Source organism: Echinops telfairi, unplaced genomic scaffold, assembly GCF_000313985.2.
Source record: "Echinops telfairi isolate 266 unplaced genomic scaffold, ASM31398v2 ScPeMD7_7458;HRSCAF=8496, whole genome shotgun sequence".
NCBI classification, from domain to species: Eukaryota; Metazoa; Chordata; class Mammalia; order Afrosoricida; family Tenrecidae; genus Echinops; species Echinops telfairi.
In genome coordinates, this window is record NW_022111358.1 from 35,468,528 (window position 1) to 35,486,815 (window position 18,288).

The 18,288-nt window shown below is 53.4% G+C and overlaps 3 protein-coding genes across 5 annotated transcripts in view; 2 read left to right on the plus strand and 1 right to left on the minus strand.

Annotated features, from left to right (window-relative positions):
* Window positions 1-5,685, plus strand: part of DDX42 (DEAD-box helicase 42) — a 42,293-nt gene extending 36,608 nt beyond the window's left edge. For all 3 annotated transcript variants that reach the window (XM_004707271.2, XM_045299846.1, XM_045299847.1), the window contains 4 exons: window positions 124-350; window positions 2,619-2,729; window positions 3,210-3,311; window positions 4,189-5,685. In XM_004707271.2, the coding sequence (XP_004707328.1) occupies window positions 124-350; window positions 2,619-2,729; window positions 3,210-3,311; window positions 4,189-4,878 (1,130 nt within the window). In that variant the 3' untranslated portion in view covers window positions 4,879-5,685. The remainder of the gene's footprint in view (window positions 1-123; window positions 351-2,618; window positions 2,730-3,209; window positions 3,312-4,188) is intronic.
* FTSJ3 (FtsJ RNA 2'-O-methyltransferase 3) lies at window positions 4,903-12,937 on the minus strand. Its single transcript, XM_045299848.1, has 20 exons — window positions 12,752-12,937; window positions 12,507-12,612; window positions 12,182-12,228; window positions 11,982-12,061; window positions 10,917-11,016; window positions 10,638-10,832; window positions 10,443-10,558; window positions 10,245-10,349; window positions 10,054-10,154; window positions 9,800-9,880; window positions 9,566-9,712; window positions 9,317-9,452; window positions 7,883-8,061; window positions 7,629-7,752; window positions 7,270-7,541; window positions 6,897-6,979; window positions 6,708-6,807; window positions 6,424-6,607; window positions 6,245-6,339; window positions 4,903-6,162 (listed from the first exon to the last, which is right to left on the minus strand). Exons 1-20 carry the CDS (start codon window positions 12,816-12,818, stop codon window positions 5,970-5,972), a joined length of 2,511 nt encoding a protein of 836 aa, XP_045155783.1. The 5' UTR covers window positions 12,819-12,937; the 3' UTR covers window positions 4,903-5,969.
* A 370-nt stretch (window positions 12,938-13,307) lies between these two features.
* PSMC5 (proteasome 26S subunit, ATPase 5) lies at window positions 13,308-18,243 on the plus strand. The gene is made up of 12 exons (XM_004707273.2): window positions 13,308-13,385; window positions 13,914-13,985; window positions 15,845-15,914; window positions 16,205-16,302; window positions 16,431-16,487; window positions 16,567-16,797; window positions 17,053-17,179; window positions 17,265-17,455; window positions 17,552-17,650; window positions 17,736-17,846; window positions 17,940-18,026; window positions 18,137-18,243. Exons 1-12 carry the CDS (start codon window positions 13,332-13,334, stop codon window positions 18,188-18,190), a joined length of 1,251 nt encoding a protein of 416 aa, XP_004707330.2. The 5' UTR covers window positions 13,308-13,331; the 3' UTR covers window positions 18,191-18,243.
* The last annotated feature ends 45 nt before the right edge of the window (window positions 18,244-18,288 follow it).

Below are 18,288 nucleotides of genomic sequence, written 5' to 3' on the forward strand. Positions count from 1 at the left end.
GTTCACCAAAGCCATGGGTTGCCTCAGTGAAGGAAACATGGGCTCTGAGGCTAGCCTTTCTGGGTACTTGGATCTTAGGATTCCAGATGAAGTCTGAGAGGATGTGGTTGCTTTTTGTTTTAGCCCGTGGTTTGGATATTCCTTCTATTAAGACTGTCATCAACTATGATGTGGCACGAGACATCGATACCCATACTCACAGGATTGGCCGCACAGGTCGAGCTGGTGAGAAGGGTGTGGCCTACACCTTGCTGACCCCGAAGGACAGCAATTTTGCTGGTGACCTTGTCCGGAACTTGGAAGGAGCCAACCAGCATGTTTCCAAGGAACTCCTAGATCTGGCGATGCAGGTGAGGGTCTGGGCCCTCTCGCAAGGCGGAGGCAAAAACAAGATGAATGGGGTGGAGGAGGAATGTTGGGTTTGCTTCCCTACAGCACAGTTAGGAGTAAATGTAATCCAAAGACAGCTGCTGTTCCCTCTTCGCACCCCTCCGCCCAAACAAACAAACATTGAAAAAAAAATGGTGTGGTGGCAGCAGGTGCCATCAAATCCATTTCAATTCCTGGTGACCCCATGAGACGGAAAAGAGCTATCCTGCAGAGTTGCCTTGGTAATAATCTTTTTTTGTTGTTGTTGGTAATAATCTTAATAGCAGTGGGTCACTAGGTCTTAACTGTTGTGAAGCCATGGGTTGGGTGTGAATGGCCGTGCAGTTAGCCAAGTGCTAACCCCCTGCATAACCAGGGCCCCTTAACTCTCCAGCCTGAGAGACATGCAGAGCTCAGCCCTTTGATACTGATCATGCTTTTCTCGGTGCACGCCACAACAGTGAGCACTCGACCTCCTGAGGTTGCCAGGTGTCTCCATACACGTGGCTTCAGTTTACACTAGTTGTGCTTTAAATAGTATATTTGAGGTTAATTGAAATAGAAAATACTGTGTCAAGTTCATAGGCCGATCCATAGAACTTTAAAATAAAAAGGAAAAGAGATTAAAACCCCTTCCATTGAGTTGATTCCATCTTATTGATGACCCTGGATGGAGTTTCTGAGGGTAGTGATCTTTACAGGAGCAGACAGCCTTCATTGTTCTAGAGCAGCTAGTGGGCTTAAACCTGTGACCTTCCAGTTAGCTTAACCTGCAGGGTCACTGGGGTAGCCCTTACTGTACTATAGTGTGGTGCTACCCAAGCTTCAGATACTGGGAGTGAAGAGAGCCCACGGTGGCAGACAGAGAAGCAGCTTGACCCTGCCTTCCGCTTAGCCTTCCTGCATTCACATGGCATCAGTTTCCCTGATCCGCACGCTTCCCAAGCCAGTCCCACCTCTGAGTGCTCCCTTTTGGTGGTCAGAGGTGCCTGCCAGGTGCTCCCATCCTTATATGAATGGGTCTAAATCTGATGAGTCATCATCCTCTGGCAGTGAGGCTTGCCTGCCCAGGGAAAACTTGGCAAGGGTCGGGGGAAACCACTTGTCTGCCTAGGGTCATTTGGATATTTGTAACACCACTTGAGGACCATACTAATGAAATGTTTAATAAACTCATCCCTAATATGATATCTGGAACCGGCCCTGAGGCATGTGGTCGGAGCTGGTATTGATGATTCGCAGGCCTTGGTGGCCTATGGCTGGATGTCTCCCCTCTTGTTAAACAGGGTCAAGCAAGTTTCTAGTTGTGGGTTGCCCGTCCCTTCCAGGTGTCTGTTCCTTGAGCTGATTCTCAAGCCTGAGCTCAGTTTTTGGCTCAGCTTCTGAACCCACCAGTTCTTCACGGGCTCCAAATTTTGTGTCTGTAATAGGTACAAATTGAGACGGGGAGAACGTCTTAACGCTAGGTTTACGGGCATGTCTTACATACCTGTTTCTACGTGACAGGAATGAAACCACACATTTTCTTAATTATACACTACTAAATTTAAAGTGAACCTGTGTAACGATACAGGAATGTAAAATTAAGAACGTCTGAGACACCAGGTTCAAAGTATTGAAAGGCTCACTTGGATTTGTCAGTATGACCGCATTGTTTGTCTTTACATTTGATGTTTCTTTTCTAATAACTTCTTGACTGTATTTACATTTATTACTGAAGTAATCTTTCATCAGTGAAACTGATTTATTAGGGTTAATACTCAGTTTTTTATATATATATATGAAAACTGTTCATGCCAGATTGATGAGTATCCAGAGAGATAGTAAACCACAGAGAATTTCAAGATTAGAAGGCTTAGAAAAACATGCATTTGGATATATGTATTTGTCTCATGAAACAGATGAAAGCATAAATATTAGACAGCACATATAAACTGTTCCGGTAACTTTTCTTCAGAAAATGTACATGGCGTCAACATGACATGTCCTGTGAACCTAGTATTAGATTGCAAAGGGATGGTCCGCCACACTGAGGCTTAATTGAGCTTTTCTCTTCTGGGAGGCCTGGGCTAAGGGTCTAACCACTTAGCAGCCAGAAAAGAACTGCTGGTCCCTTTGCAGCTCCTGCAGTTGCTCCTGCGCCATAAATGCACTGGCTAAAGATGGGAGCAAGAAGGGCCATCCCATTGAATTTCCTGTTGGATCCTGTACTTTTCTTCTGGCCTAACTTTAAATTATGTTCAATGCAGAATGCCTGGTTTCGGAAATCCCGCTTCAAAGGAGGAAAAGGCAAAAAGCTGAACATTGGTGGCGGAGGCCTAGGTTACCGGGAGCGGCCTGGCCTGGGTTCAGAAAGCACGGTGAGTCCGGATGCCCTTGGGCCAGACAGCACTCTAGAACAAGAACTCCCTTGTACATGTGCAAACCTTAGAACTGACTCTTGTGTGTGCGTGCAGTGCTGAAGACTAGGTACAAAAGCCTTGCCCCTCATTGGCCTGGATCGGAGCCTGAACATCCACACAGAGGGCTTCGCTCACCGCCTCAAGGGACATCCATAATGTGTGTGGGTTTCATTTTGTTGTGATTTTGATAAATACCACTTGATTAAAATTTCTGATTAGGATTGATTTTCAGCAATCAAGTTGAAGGGCTTAAGTATTTTAAAATGATTCTTCATCACTGTACCTTTGTCCCTAAAGCATAAGTAACGTCCAAGAAATGGCACGTTCTGTGGAGGACTTCTAAGAAGCTCTTGCATCAGAGTTCCCATTACACTAGGGCCCAGTCGGTGGTGGTAAGGTTCCCTTCTCGCCTCATGAATGTGGTTGCTTATTTTTCAGGACCGTGGAAGTAACAACAATGTAATGAGCAATTACGAGGCCTACAAACCCTCCACGGGAGCCATGGGAGACCGACTGACAGCCATGAAAGCCGCTTTCCAGGTCTGAGAGAAAAGCTTTCTGCAAAGGACTCAACAGGAACCCATGGGTTGCTGCTGGCCTGCCCTCCACCATGGCTGGGCTCCTCCTGGGCACTCTGCTAGATCTGAGGCCTTTGCTCGCTTGAATTTCAAAGATACACTCAGAAATAACTTAGCAGGAGGTGCAGGTGTAGCCTGGGCTGGGGGGCTGTAGCCAGCTCTGACTGCCCTCCCTGGCTAGAGGATGGCCACTGTCACCTGGCTGAGGCCTTGTCTTCTTTTTGGCTAAGACATACTGGTTTTGGGCCAGCTGTGAACTCTTGAGCCCGCTCCAGTTAGCTAGTTGAGTCTTAATTTATATTTTGTTTCCAGACTGGTTTCCACTTTCTCCTGGATGTTTTGTTTACACCCCAGAAAGTCTGTAGCCAGACTCATGATTGAAGCAAAGTGTCCTAATCATCCCTGTAGGCTGAGTGGAAAGGAAAGGAGCCCCGATGGGACAGGGCTAAGTACTCAGCTACAAACTGTAAGGTGGGGGGTTCAAACCCACCAGCTGCTCTGTGGGAAAAAAGAAGTCTGTCAGGTTTTGCTGTCCGACTTTTGTTTTAAAGAGCTTGAGGACTTGGATCCTGGAATTGCAAATGACGGTTGTAGAGTGTTCATGTTGGGACTGTGTACATAAGTGCTTTATTCTAAGCAGTCAAGCTGTCAGTACAATTTGAGTACATTGAGATTTATTTCTGCACTAAGACCCATGATCACTCCTAACAGCATAGGACCAACAGGGAGAGTTCAGTCACAAGTGCCAGGAGAGCAGGGTGTGTACTGTCACCGCCCCACTTGAGCTTCCAGTTTCTTGAGCTTCCTATCTGACTTGCTCCTGTTTGTTTCTCTTTTAGTCACAGTACAAGAGCCACTTTGTTGCTGCTAGTCTGACCAATCAGAAGGCTGGAAGCTCTGCTGCGGGGGCAAGTGGATGGACTAGTGCAGGGAGTTTGAATTCTGTTCCAACCAACTCATCCCAGCAGAGCCACAGCAGCCCCGACAGCCCCCTTGCCAATGCTGCCAAGAGCCTCCCAGGCTTTGGCAATGCTGGGAACATCAGCAGTGCCCCAGTAACTTACCCTTCTCCTGGAGCCCAGGGCGTCAACACAGCTTCGGGGACTAACAGCCGCGAAGGGATGGGGGGTGGCAACGGGAAGAGAGAGAGATACACTGAGAACCGGGGGGGCAGCCGCCACAGTCATGGAGAGAGTGGTAATCGGCACGGCGACAGCCCACGGCATGGAGATGGTGGCCGCCATGGTGAGGGGTATCGCTACCCAGAAAGTGGTAGCCGTCACTCGGAGGGCCATCGGCATGGAGAGAGCAGGCACGGAGGGAGCGGAGGCCGGCATGGTGAGAGCCGGGGTGCCAGTGATGGCCGGAATGGAGAGAGCAGGAAGGAAGGCTGTAACCGCGAGAACAAGATGGACCCCAAGGTGGACAGCGGCAAGATGGACAAGACAGACAGCAAGACAGACAAGACAGCTGATGGTTTTGCTGTCCCTGAGCCACCTAAACGTAAGAAGAGCCGATGGGACAGCTAGAGGGTATGCGTGGAAACACAGAAGTCATTCTTTAACTTTATTTTTAGAAAGGTTTTGGTAACTAGCTGTCTCAGGGCTAGAGCGGAGCAGAGCCCAGGGCAGGGGATTCCTTGCTAATTGGAGCCGGAGCTTGGAGGCCAAACCCTTTGTCTAAATCCTTTTTGCCCTTTCATCTCCTTGAGAAGCTGTTGGCCCTTGGAGGCTGGAGAAGCCAGGAAGCTCCTGGTTCTGGTGCATTATCACGAGAGTCTATTCAGGACACTTTGGGAAGGAAAGGGCCTCACAGGCACGAAATTCATTCAAGGTTTATATTACATGTAGCTTCTATTTTCTACTTAAAATGTCACCTTGTAAGCACCTACAGGTAAAATTATTTTAAGAGTTGGCTTCCAAAGTGTGGGGAAGGGATGAGGTGAGATGCAGACCTTGCAGGGAAGAGAGATGTCTGCTTCTAAGTGGGGCTGGTGCTCTAGTTCCCTGGCCATGAGCCCTGAGACTTGTGGGCGACAGCAGCTGTCCAGAGGGAGGCTTTGGCTCTGAAGCCTGATGGAAGGGAGGGAGGTGGGCATCCAGCAAGGCTCTGGTCTGAGCAGCTACAAACAACCGTTTTAAAGACAATAAAGAATCTCCTTTTGTTTGTTTTTTTTACTTGCCACGGTAGAACAACCTTTTGCTGAAATGATTTCAATGATTTTTTTGTTTATATGAGGAAAAGAAATATACAAAATTCCAATTTTGTGACTTTGTGGTTTCTTTTAAGATGTGCATTCCTTTCTGCTTGCTCTAGTAAATGTTTTACTACTGAGACCAGTGGGCTGTCTGTCATTTCTACTGCACACACCACACGTGACTTGGAGCACTGCAGCACGCAGTGGCAGCAGCGAGGTTTATTCGCCCACTAGTGGAACTTGCCAAGGGAGGCTGCAGGGCTCCCCACCTCCCTTAGGGCTGAGGATCCCTCTAGCAGGAAGATGCCCTCACCCTTCACACAGCCAGCGCTCCCCATCCCTACCTCACTGAATTTGAGTAAAGGGAGGGAGGGGCAGCCTGGAAGCCTCCCAGTCCTTGTCTCCTAGGATGGCTGGCGCCACTCACTTCCGTTTGTGCTTTTTCTTCTGTTCTGTGCGCTGCTGAGCTCTCTGGTCCTTCTTCATCCTCGAGTCCACCACCTTGAAATGGCCCCTGACTCCCGCTGGCCGGCGCACCTTGCGGCCCACCCCTTTCTTGGCTACAACATAGGTGACTTGGCGTTTCTCCTTGCCTAGCCCAGCCTTCTTGTAGAGACTGTAAATGGAAGAAATAAGTTGGAGGCTTTCTGCTGCACTTCCTGACCCCATGCCCTCCTCTTCCGCCCTCCCCCAATCACCTTCGCAATTGGGCCACCTTCTCCCGCTCGGAGATGTCCACTGTGTTCACCACGGCTTCTGCCTTCTTCTTGGTTTGCTCTAGTTTCTTCAGCATCTGTGAGGGGCCCTCGATCAGGTCAGGTGGCTGTGGACCCCCCAACCCACCCAGCGCCAATCTCAGACAGCCGCCACTCCTTACCCGCCGTTTCTTTCTGGCTTTTGCCTCTGCCACTTTCTTGATGGGACGGGCATTGATTTCCCGCCAGCGTTGGCGGTAATGCTCCACTTCTTTCTTGTCAATGGGCAACTGCTTTATCCTGTGCTGCCTCTCCTCCTGCACAAACCACTCGGGAAGCTCCCCCTCATCCTCGTTGAATGTGTACCTGCAGAGAGCCGCAGCACGCACCACCACTCAGGCTTCCTCAGGGAACCACCTCACTGCCTGGGCCTGGGCCGCTTCTCAGGCTTTTCCACGCTCCTTACCGACTGAAGGAGTCGTCTATGAGGTCTCTCTTGGCCTTTTTGGAAGAGGCAATGACAGCGCCTAGAGCAAGGCCTTCTGGGTCCAGTATCCGGTGTTTGGCTAGAGAGGCAAAGAGCCAAGTCAAATACCAACTCCCCAAAGTGGAAACTCATACCCCCACCCCTTTTCATCAGGGACAGCACTCTCACCCGGGTCCTCAATAGGCACCACTTCAAACCCGTCATCGTCTGGTCCTGGGCCCCGGCCCCGCTTCTTCCCGCCTCGTGGTTTCCTGATGGAAAGGCCAAGGTGACAGTGGACTGAACCAGTTGCCCACCATGCCTGTGTCACCCAGGCCACATGCGCTCCTCACCCCAACCCTCATCCCCACTGGAAACCACCAAGGGAACTTTTAAAAATCCTGCCACCCAGGTCGCCTGGACCAAGGGAGGCAGAGCCATCATTGGAGCTTTTTGAAGCCACTGCCTGTGTGTAGCCCACGGGTGAGAAAGGCCCAGCCTGGGGTAATGGAACAGTGCTGCCTCAGCAGTCATCCCTTCAGTCATCCGCTCCACCACGCACCTCTCTCCTTCCTCACTGCTGCTGCTGCTGCCGCTCTCCGAGCCGCTGTCCTCCTGGTCCCCCTCGGGGGGAGTGACACACTCTGCCACTGAAGGGGCCTGAGCCTCTGTCCCTTTTGGGGCCTCATCTCCATTCCGGGCTTTTTTCCCCCTGGTCTTCAAACAAGGCGCCTGGGGCTGCTCCTGTTCCCCACGCCGCCGTGCACGTACCAGCTGGGCCTGACTGATCTCCAGGGCCTCGTCAGCAGCATCCTCGAGCCCAGCAAAGCCGTCCTGCAATTGCGGGGACTCGTGCCCTCAGCTCCCCTTCTCTGAGGAATGCCAAGTCCCTAACAAGCTTGTCCCTCCCCTGCTTGTTACCTTCGAGAACCACAGGTGGGCTTGTTCCTCCTGCATTGTTGCTTTCTCCTCTAGAGGCACCAGCAGCGGATTCTCTTCCTCCTCCTCCTCCTCTTTATCTTCCTCTACCTGAGCAAACTGCACCCTGTGCACACAAAGGGTGGTGGGCGGAAGGTCAGTGACTGGGTCCTGGGGGGCTCGCTCCCATTGGCCCCTGTGGTGAGACCTTCTGTCAACTCTGAGGGTGGCACATGCCCACTACCACACACACTTACTGCTTTTGGTCCTTTAGAACCTGGCGTCTCCCCACTCCTGCCAGCTCCTCTTGATCCAGGTCACTATCCAGAGACACGTCGTCATCCTCAGTGTCTGAGATGTAGATGTCATCCCTTGGCAGATCGGACAGAAATGTGTCTGCAGCGCTCATATCACCTTGTGATACTTCTGCTAACAACTGAAGTATAACAGAGACACCGAGTGGTCAAGGGCAGTTAAAAGGAGCCTGCTGACTTTCTCCAGGATCTGCTCTCTCCATTGACCTTGGTTACCACGACGGAAGTCTCCTGTGGCAGCTGTGCCACCTCTGACCAGCAAGGAAAACTCAGACCCAGGGAAGCGACTCCTATTCCAGGCCAGCTCACTAGTCCCCGGTTGATTTTCTTCAATAGCAGCCCACTCGGGTCTTCTAGATACAGTACCCCATGGCCTATGTTGACACCAGATCTTAAAGTGCCCTAAAACATGGTGACTTTCCCCTTTTCAAAAAACAAACCTCTCTGAAGACATCTTAGTCATTTTTGGACTACTCAAACTAAAGCAAACACACTGCCATTGAGTTGCTCTGACTCAACGCTATGGGATGGGGAGAACTGCCCTGTGAGAGTCCGAGCTGCGGGTGCAGAGTCCCTTTCCCCCGAGGAGCGGCTGGTGGCTTCAAACGGGGGACCTGGCGGATCTCAGCACAACATGTAGGCCACTGTGCCACCAGCCAGTGCTGACACAGCACCCGCCTGTGGGTCCCCCAGACTGTTAACTTGACAGTAGTAGAAAGCCCAATCTCCTGTGGAGCTGCTGGTGGTTTCAAACTGCCATCCATGCGGATTACAGCCCAATGAGTAACCCTGAGCCACCAGGGCTCCTCCAGACTTCAAATCGCTTCCACTGATTTTGAGTTGCTGACAGCATCCAAGCATGGCCCCCACCCAGAAGCTGGGGAGTAAGGCTTTTATTGGGTTTCACTGAGCCCAAGAGCCCTGCTCCCCAGAGAACACATGCTGGCCACCCAGGCATCCTGGCTGCATCTACCACACCCTCAACCAGTCACCCAGCTCCACATGAAGACCCCTGCGCCTTATTCCTACCCACAGCCACCGGACAGACACCAACTCATGGCAACCGGATGCCAGAGAGGAGAGCCGCTCGGCTGGGTTTTTAATCTACAGAAGCAGACTCCCGGCCTTTCTTCTACAGCACCAGCCTGTGCTAAGTCGTCCTAATTTCATCACTTAGGTTTTTGTCCCTTAGCCTTGGAGACGCAAGGCACCTGTTCAGCCCCACCCTCTGCCTTGTCCTCGGAAGTCCTGACATGGATGAGGGCTGCAACCAAAAGGCAGATCATTCTGCCAGACTGAAAAGCCTATCCAGTGTCTCCTACCCACAGTCACCTTCCCGGACACCATCACTCTGCCTGGGCCCCAGCCCTGCCCCACCTGGTGCCCCCGGATGGTGCGGAGGGAGAACATGCCGGTCTCGCCCTCGTCGGCGATGGAAACCCCAGGCAGGTCCATTTTCAGCTCCACGCGCTCCCGCTGCTTCCTCTGCTCACGCAGCAGCTTCTTCTTCTTCCTGGGGGGCCGGGAGTGTGGGGCTGCACTTTCACTCAGCCCAGCCCTGCATCTCCGCCTTCTTCATGCAGAGGCATCACCCTGCAGGGCGTTCCCCAAGTCCTCCCAGCTCACCTCTTCAGCTCCGCCACCTCCTGGGCCTTCATCTCTGCCAGGGTTTGGTTCAATTGTTCCTCCTCCTCCTCTTCCTTTGAGGACTGCCTTCTGGTCTCAGCTATTGGCTCTTCCTCCTCACCTTCGTCTTCCTCTCCAGAGCTGAGGCTGGTAGAACAACCCAAATGGTTTGGCTTCTTTTCCAGATGTTTCCTTCCTAGCATCTCAACACCACCTGCCTGCTTCCCCTCTCACCTGATGTCCAGGGCCTTTGCTTGCTCTTTCAGCTTCTTAGCCATGTATCGCCGAAGCTTTGTTCTCCAGTTCAGCAGGGACCTGCTCCAGAAATGTCATTATCGACTGGGCTCTTCCTCTTACTGTCCAACCGGGTCTTCTCTTTCAGGCCCTGCCCCCTTCATCTCAGGTCTGAGTCGCATAAACCAAACCCAGGGCTCTGGCCAACACGGCCTTCAAAGGCCCTCTCTCGCCTCTGCATCCCCAGACTGTACCTGAGCTCCTTACGTCCCAGCACTTTGATGTCCTGACAGCATACCCGGACATCCTCAGTGGTGGCCGGATGCTGGGCCAACTCCTCCTCATCCAGCGAGATCTGTTTGAAGAAGAGAGGGGCATTAGAGATGGCTCTGAGCCATGTTTCTGGGGCTTCCCTACACCTCCCACCCCAAGTCTTGGAACTCACTTCGCTAGCCTTGGAGAGGAAGTCAACAGGGTTGGCAGCTCGGAGGAAGTCAGTGACTGAGGCCCGGTGATAGAGAGTGAGATCACCCTCAGCATAGCCTTCAGCCTGGTGGGAAGAAGTAAAACAGGTGAGTCATCCCTTCTGGGGTGCCAGTAGGACCCACTGGGGCCTGAGGGTGGTCCCCCTCCCAAAACACACCTTTGGCTTCTTCTTTGTCACCAACTCAGTAATGGTCTTGGTCTGAACTTCAACCTCTTTGAAGGCAAACTTGGGGTCAAAGAATTTACTGTCAACCTTGTCAGGCGCCAGGAACCCTAAGATAAGGTAGATTCTTAGAATGTGCTTTGGCAGTTCTAAAGGGGAGTCAAGGGAGAGAAAGAAGGTGGTGCCCACCCTGGCAGACTACAAAGATCTCTGCAGACTCATGGCGTGAGGCCTGGGGCTTGGTGGCCTGTACCCGGCGGAACAGCTGCTGGAAGATCCATAGCAGGGGCTGGTAATCACGGGAGCGGAAAACCTTCGTGATGAACGAGCCGCCACGAGCCAGAAAATCACAAGCCAGACGCAGAGCCATCAGCGTCAGGTGGGCTGTGGGAGAGACTCAGTCACCGGAGGCCCCCTGCCGCCCTGTGAACATGATCCCTCCAAGTCAGGTCCCCTCTCCCTAGGCACCTTGTGAGTAAGCATCATGGGCCCAGCTGGCCCCGACGTTGGGAGCCCCATCATTGAGCACAACATCGACCTTCCAGGTCTTCAGCTCCTTCCTCAGGGCCTACAGAGATGAAGACATTATGGCAATAGCAAGCAGCATGGTGAGGGATGCGGCCCCTGGTCTAGTCATTTGTTGTGTATCTACCTAACAAGAAGAATATAACCCTGTCTACTGTGTTAGGCACTGGGCACAAGGTTGGTGGTTCAAACCCACCAGCCACTGCAGAAAGCTTAAGCCGTCTGCTCCAGTAAAGACTTACAGTGCCAGAAACCATATGTATACAGGCATGCCATGAGCATGAATCTGCTTGGGTTTTGGTCTTCATGAAGAGAGTCTTACCAGCGACCCCATCGAGTAAAAAACTTCATTGACGAAGATCTCTGCCCTTCTCCTAAGTCCCAGCACCTGTTCCTTGACGCTCACCACACAGTGGACACTAGAAATACCTGGGCCTTGTCAGACAGACATGCAGTCACTATGGCAGGCCCCCAAACCCACTACCCTCAAGTCAACTTGGACCTGGAGATACCCCAGAGTTGGAGTAGAATAGCCTCATAGGGCTTCCAAGTCTGGGAACCTTTTCGGAAGCAGACTGCCTCAACTTTTCCCCATGGAGCAGCGGGTGGCCTTGAACGATGAATCTCTTGGTTAGCACTGAATGCTTACGCCACTGTGACACCAGTTACTTAGTTCCTACTTAAATGCACTACTGCCAACAAGCTGATTCTGACGGTGAGCGATCACATAGGGGGTTGTCAATCTACACAGAGCACACAGCCTCTCTTTCTCCGACAGGACTTTCGGTTAGTCTAACACCCAGCAGTGTCGCTAGGGCTCCTGCTTCTCTTGCTGCCATCAAGTCTAGAGCCCCTACAGGACAGGGTAGAACTGCCCTTGTGGGTTTCAGAGACTGACTCCTTATAGGGGTCCTGCTTAGGGCAGAATCACTAGGACAACCTTGGGGGACTCTTGGAGAGGCATGGATGTCTGCACACACCAGACAGGAACAGGGCAATTCCTATTACCTGTCGACAGTGTTCAGTTGTGATGTCCTCCTGGAGTGTCACCACATTGGGGAGAGGTTTGATTGGAACCAGGTCCACGCCTGGAAGAAATCAGAGGATGCCAAAGGGTTTTTCCGCAAGCAGAGGGGACAAAAGAGTGGACAAATCTAGTATCTCGTACCCCACACTCTGAGATACCTGGGAAACCACCTGTCACTCACCCACAATAAGACTGGACACAGGCATAAACTTGGCAGCCACCTGCAACCTGTAAAACAAGGGTTTTAAAGGCCTCAGACCACCCTTTCCACCTCCCTGAACATTCAAAAGCCCGGGTGTCCCTGCCATGGGAAGCGGGCAGAAGGTACACGTTCCAAGCCACTTCCGACAAGGAAAGAAGTCAACAGCCACCAAGCGTTATAACTGAGAAGAGTCTGCTCGGTGGGGAGCAGCGTAGTGCTTGACTTCAGGCTGGGAACTCTTCCCTCCCGGCAACTCAGCCTCCAGAAATCCCCAGCAGGAGCCACTTGAGCCGGCTTCACGCACCAGCCTCCCGGCGCAGCACACAGGTCCAGCAAGGCGCGGGCTTTCTGCAGGAACTGGAAGCGGCGATTGAGCTGGATCAGCTTGAAGGCTGAGCGGGAGCGGTAGCCTGCGGGGGGCGGCACAACCACCAAGTCAGCTGAGCGCTTTGCCAGCAGGATTTCTCTGGCGCCTCTCAACCCCCCACCTCCCCTGCTGCAGAAGAGGCACCCCCGGTTCCAGAAGGGAGAGGCCGGGCCCAGGCTCACCGGTCTCCTTCGCCAAGTGATAGAACTTGTCTCGCCGGCTCTTCCCAACTTTGCCCTTCTTGCCCATGGTGGAAATGGGGGGGTGTCACTCAAACTGGAGAGAGGGGAAGAGAACTTGACGATGGTTCCGCCCAGGCCACTAGATTCTGCTTTGCCTGTCCCACTGCGAGCTAAGCAACAACGTTTTCAGCGCTCCAGGAGCGGCACATGGACGCAACAAGCGTACTTCCGCTTCCGCCCCACTTCCGCTTCCGCCCCACGCGGCGCGACGTGAGATTTCCGCCATCTTGAGCGTGGCAGTAAATTCCCGGGTTTTACAAGTTGAAAGTTGGGACCGGGAGGGCAGAGTATAAGACGTAAACAGCGAGTTAGAGAGCAACTTTTTGGGGGGAGGTCGTCCCCTCCCCGCCCTGCAGGTCCCCTCCCAATGCTCTGGCATCCTGTGGCCACCCGCCCACCAAGGCCCTTATGAGTTAGCGCTGGCTTTGCACTTCCGGCGTGCGACCCGGAAGTGATCTCTGCCTGCTTCCTCGGGCAGCCCGCCCCTGCTGCTGCGCATGCGCGTCTGGGGTCGGCTCGAATGCCGGCGGCCTCCGCGGAAAAGAGGGAGATGGCGCTGGACGGACCCGAGCAGGTATGGCGGCGGCGGGGCCGGAGCCCGCCCGGGGCTCGATGCGGAGCAGCCGCGGGCCGAGGCGGGGAGCGGGCGGGCCAGGCGGCCGCGGGGAGTGGACCGATCCAGACCAGGCCCCGCTGGGCCGGATCTGCTGTGTCAGCGCCGCCCGCGGTGCGTCCGGGCAGGGCTGCGAGGGGGCCGCCGGCCGCGAGCGAGTCCCAGGTCCAAGGGGGCCAGGGCGCCGGGGGGCCAGCTGGCCCCGCTTCAAGCTGACCACCTCGAGTTCGTGCCGCGCCTGACAGTACGACACGCCTCTCCGCGTTCATCCTTTCTTGATCCCTGCGAGAAGTTCGGCGAGGGAGACGGCGTTCTGGTGGTAGCCCCGCGCAAGGATGGAACGAGGGGCCGGAATCCAAACCCTAGCACTCGAGAGTCGGAGGGAGGGAGCGCTTACACAGAACGTTGGCGGGTAGTGAAGCGCCCGGGAAGGGTCTCTCACCTCTCGGACGTTGAGTCTGTTATTTTCCCCAACCCCTGTGTCCCCAGATGGAGCTGGAAGAGGGCAAGGCCGGCAGTGGACTCCGCCAGTATTATTTATCCAAGATTGAAGAGCTTCAGGTAAGGGGGGGTCTCCCTGACAAGGACCGTACTCTGATGGTTTGTGAGGGTAGTGATACAAGGTGCGTGAAATGAGTGGTTTCTTGTTTATCTCTAGCCTCACTGCTTTGAGGGAAATCACTGTTGATGGTTTATTGCACAGCTTGAGGATTGCAAATAAGGGAAGCCCATGCATTCATTTTGGAAGAGGCCTGAAGGAGGGTTTCTTACCAAAGGAAAGAATACAGGCTCAGGAACTGAGATTTCTCAGGGGCGGGGTCGCAGCAGCACTAAGGACTGGGCATTGTTGATCCCGTGTGGCTGGGTGGGAAAGATGTCATTTGGGTGCTGTAGCCTGAAGAGGGAGCTAGCTGGAAACCCTCTAGATGGGGAGGCAGCACAAGGAAAAATTCTGGAGCTCATTTGCAGGTATCAACAACATGTTTGAATTCTCCCTTTTAAAAAATACCTTTATGTGTGATTTTCTTTATTTCTCACATCGATGAGAAAAGAAACCGTCTGGAAATGGACCAGAGCTTTAAAGTTGCTTGCCCTAGCTTTACCTAGAACTCAGGCTTTTTAAAAGTTAGAAGGCTTCTCATGACACCCTGCTGCCTTCCCTCAGAAAATCCTCTACATCAGTCAGCTATACCATTTTAAAAAAATTTTAATTAGGGGCTCTTGCTATTCCTGGGCCAGCCTTGGACCAGCAGCCTTTTTAGGTGGCTGCTATAGTGGGTACACATCTGGCTGCCAACCACAAGATCAGCAGTTCAGAACCACCAGCCGCTTCCTAGGGAGAAAGATGAAGCTTTTGACTCTGTAAAAAAGTTACAGTCGTACAGATAGGAACTGGAAATACAGGGAATCCAGGACAGATGATCCCTATAGGACCAGTGGTGTGAGTGGCAAAACAGGGAGGGTAAAGGGAGAAAGGGTAGGAAAGAGGGAACCGATTACATGGAACTGTGTGTGACCTTCTCCCTGGGGGACAGACAACTGAAAAGTGGGTGAAGGGAGACGTCGGATAGGGCAAGATATGACAAAATGCCCATTTATAAACTATCAAGGGCTCATGTGGGAGGGGGGAGCGGGGAGGAAGGGGAAAAATGAGGACCTAATGTCGGGGGTTTAAGTGGAGAGAAAATGTTTTGAGAAACGATGTACAAATGCGCTTTACACAATTGATGTGTGTATGGATTGGGATAACAGTTGTATGAGCCCCTAATAAAATGCTAAAAAATTAATTAATTAATTAATTAATTTAAAAAAAAAGTTACTGTCTGGGAAACTCACCGGGGTAGCTCTCTTCTTTTTTTCAGGGTTGCTGAGTCAGCATCGCTTGATAGCTTTGAGTTACAGGTTCCAGAGCAGTTTCCCAAAGTGGGCAATACCGCCCCGCCCCCCATGGGGGGCATTGGAATGGTTCAAGGGGGTTGCAGAAACAGATTACCTACACTCTCTCCTGGATTATGGCCCATAATATGAAAGATTTTAACTGCCAGGAGGCACTGAGCAACTAACTTTCTGAAAAGTGGGTGGTAGGCCAAATAAGTTTGAGAACCATGCTCTAGAACAGGGGCCATTGGGATATTTAGCATCAATTGCAGGCCACCCTGGTCAAGGAACTCACCTCTAGTGTGACAGCAAGAGCTGCTGCTCTCGGTGATGCAGTGTGATGCTAGCCGGCATTGATGGCTTCATGGGCCTGTGGCTTGAGGGCTGGGCATTCCCCATCTCTGAGAGGACAGGATAACTAGGGTCATAGTGGAGAACCTGGACCATGAGCAGATGATCTGTGCCCTTCCCAGTCTCAGCTGACACCCACCTGTGAAGGATCGTGGCCCTGGGTAACATAATCTGACCCTTGCCTCCTACAGCTGATCGTGAATGACAAGAGCCAAAATCTCCGGCGGCTACAGGCGCAGAGGAATGAGTTGAATGCAAAAGGTGAGAGGGGCAGGGGGTGGGGGGCTAGAGGGGAGGGTGCTTGAGATGCCATGCACTTCTGAGGCTCAGGCCTTTCATGCCACCCCTGGCTTACGGTTTGCCTTGTCCTTACATAGTTGTTCCACACGTTTTCTCTCCTGTGCTGCATTATGACCCTGTCAAGGGCAAGGTTTGGCATGTGCATAGTTCTCCCCTCAAAATTTCAAAATGGGGCTCAGTTCATGTTTACTGGGTGAGGGTGGGTGAGGGGCACAGGGAGAGGTCAGTGACGGCTGCTTTTCCCCACCTAGTTCGCCTGTTGCGGGAGGAGCTACAGCTGTTGCAGGAACAAGGCTCCTACGTGGGGGAGGTGGTCCGGGCCATGGACAAGAAGAAGGTGCTGGTTAAGGTAAAGGCAGCAGGACCTCGGGGACCAGCCCCAAGTGCTCTCGTCCTTCTCGACGGTCTCGGGTTCTCCGGAACGGGGTCGGGGATCTGGTGCCCGTAAGGAAAAGCCCAGTGCCCTGTGTCCTTTAGGTACACCCTGAGGGCAAGTTTGTTGTAGATGTGGACAAGAACATCGACATCAATGACGTGAGTGCAGAGGCTGAGGGAGGGGTAGGGTCCGCTCCCCTCGCACCACCTTCTGAAACTGCCCTGCGTCCTCACCCAGGTGACACCCAATTGCCGGGTGGCTCTCAGAAATGACAGTTACACTCTGCACAAGATCCTGCCCAACAAGGTGGACCCGCTGGTGTCCTTGATGATGGTGGAGAAGGTTCCAGACTCAACCTATGAGATGATTGGAGGGCTGGACAAGCAGATCAAGGAGATCAAAGAAGTGATCGAGCTGCCTGTTAAGCACCCGGAGCTCTTTGAAGCCTTGGGAATTGCACAGCCCAAGGTGAGGGCCTGGGCTTGTGGGGACAGGACTAAGCCCCTCCAGCCCCGGTCACACGGAGGGCTTAGGAAGGTCAGGAGATACTGCAACTGGTCCTTGCCAGGGAAGGGGGCTTTGGGTACAAGCTTCAGAAAGGACTTGCCGTTCACTTTTTTGTACCTAGCATCCAGCATGGGCGGGGGTGGGGGTGGGGGTGGGTGTCCCTGGACGGAAATGAGGGGCTGGCTATGGGCCCTGAGTCCCACTCTTTCCCCACAGGGAGTGCTGCTGTACGGACCCCCAGGCACTGGGAAGACGCTGTTGGCCCGGGCAGTGGCACATCACACAGACTGCACCTTTATCCGCGTCTCTGGCTCTGAATTGGTACAGAAATTCATTGGGGAAGGTAAGTGACTAGGAACTCACGCGAGGTGAGAGTGGAGGGAGACAAAGGTCTGGTCAGCGCTCTGAGCCCGCTGTCCTGCACACAGGGGCCAGGATGGTGAGAGAGCTGTTCGTGATGGCTCGGGAGCACGCGCCCTCCATCATCTTCATGGATGAAATCGACTCGATCGGCTCCTCCCGCCTGGAGGGGGGCTCAGGCGGGGACAGCGAAGTGCAGCGCACCATGCTGGAGCTGCTCAACCAGCTGGACGGCTTTGAGGCCACCAAGAACATCAAGGTCAGGTGGTGGCTACCGCAGGGAGGGCCCTTGGTGACTAGCGGGACGGGAGCGCTTGGCTGATGGCAGGCACACACCCACTCTTCTTCCGTGTAGGTCATCATGGCCACCAACAGGATCGACATCCTGGACTCAGCATTGCTCCGGCCGGGGCGCATCGACAGGAAAATTGAATTCCCACCGCCCAACGAGGAGGTTTGTGCTGCCACGTTGTGCTGGGAGAGGTTCGGGTTAGAGGAGTGGAGGGATGGGACTCAGGCCCTTCCTCTCTGGTCTCTAGGCCCGGCTGGACATTCTGAAGATCCATTCTCGGAAAATGAACCTGACCCGGGGCATCAACCTGAGGAAAATTGCTGAGCTCATGCCGGGAGCGTCGGGGGCTGAAGTGAAGGTAACCAGAAAATGGGAGGCCCCCTGAGGACGTTCGGGGCCCAGGGTCATTCTCGGCGGCCAAGCAACAGCCCCTCTTCCTCTCCCTGCCCAGGGCGTGTGCACAGAAGCCGGCATGTATGCCCTGCGGGAGCGGCGAGTTCACGTCACCCAGGAGGATTTCGAGATGGCAGTAGCCAAGGTACATGTCCCCCACCTGTCTCCCGGTGCTCGTGGTGGCTCAGGAGCTGTGGGGACAGGGTGTGCATTCACCCAGTGCATAACCACATCCCTCATCCCCTCACTGTCCAGGTCATGCAGAAGGACAGCGAGAAGAACATGTCCATCAAGAAGCTCTGGAAGTGAGGTGGCCACACTCTGGGTGGATCCCCCAAATAAAGCTTTGTGGGTCAAGCCTGCTAGGATGCATCTGTCAGCTCAGCGCGACCGCACAGTCCAATGAC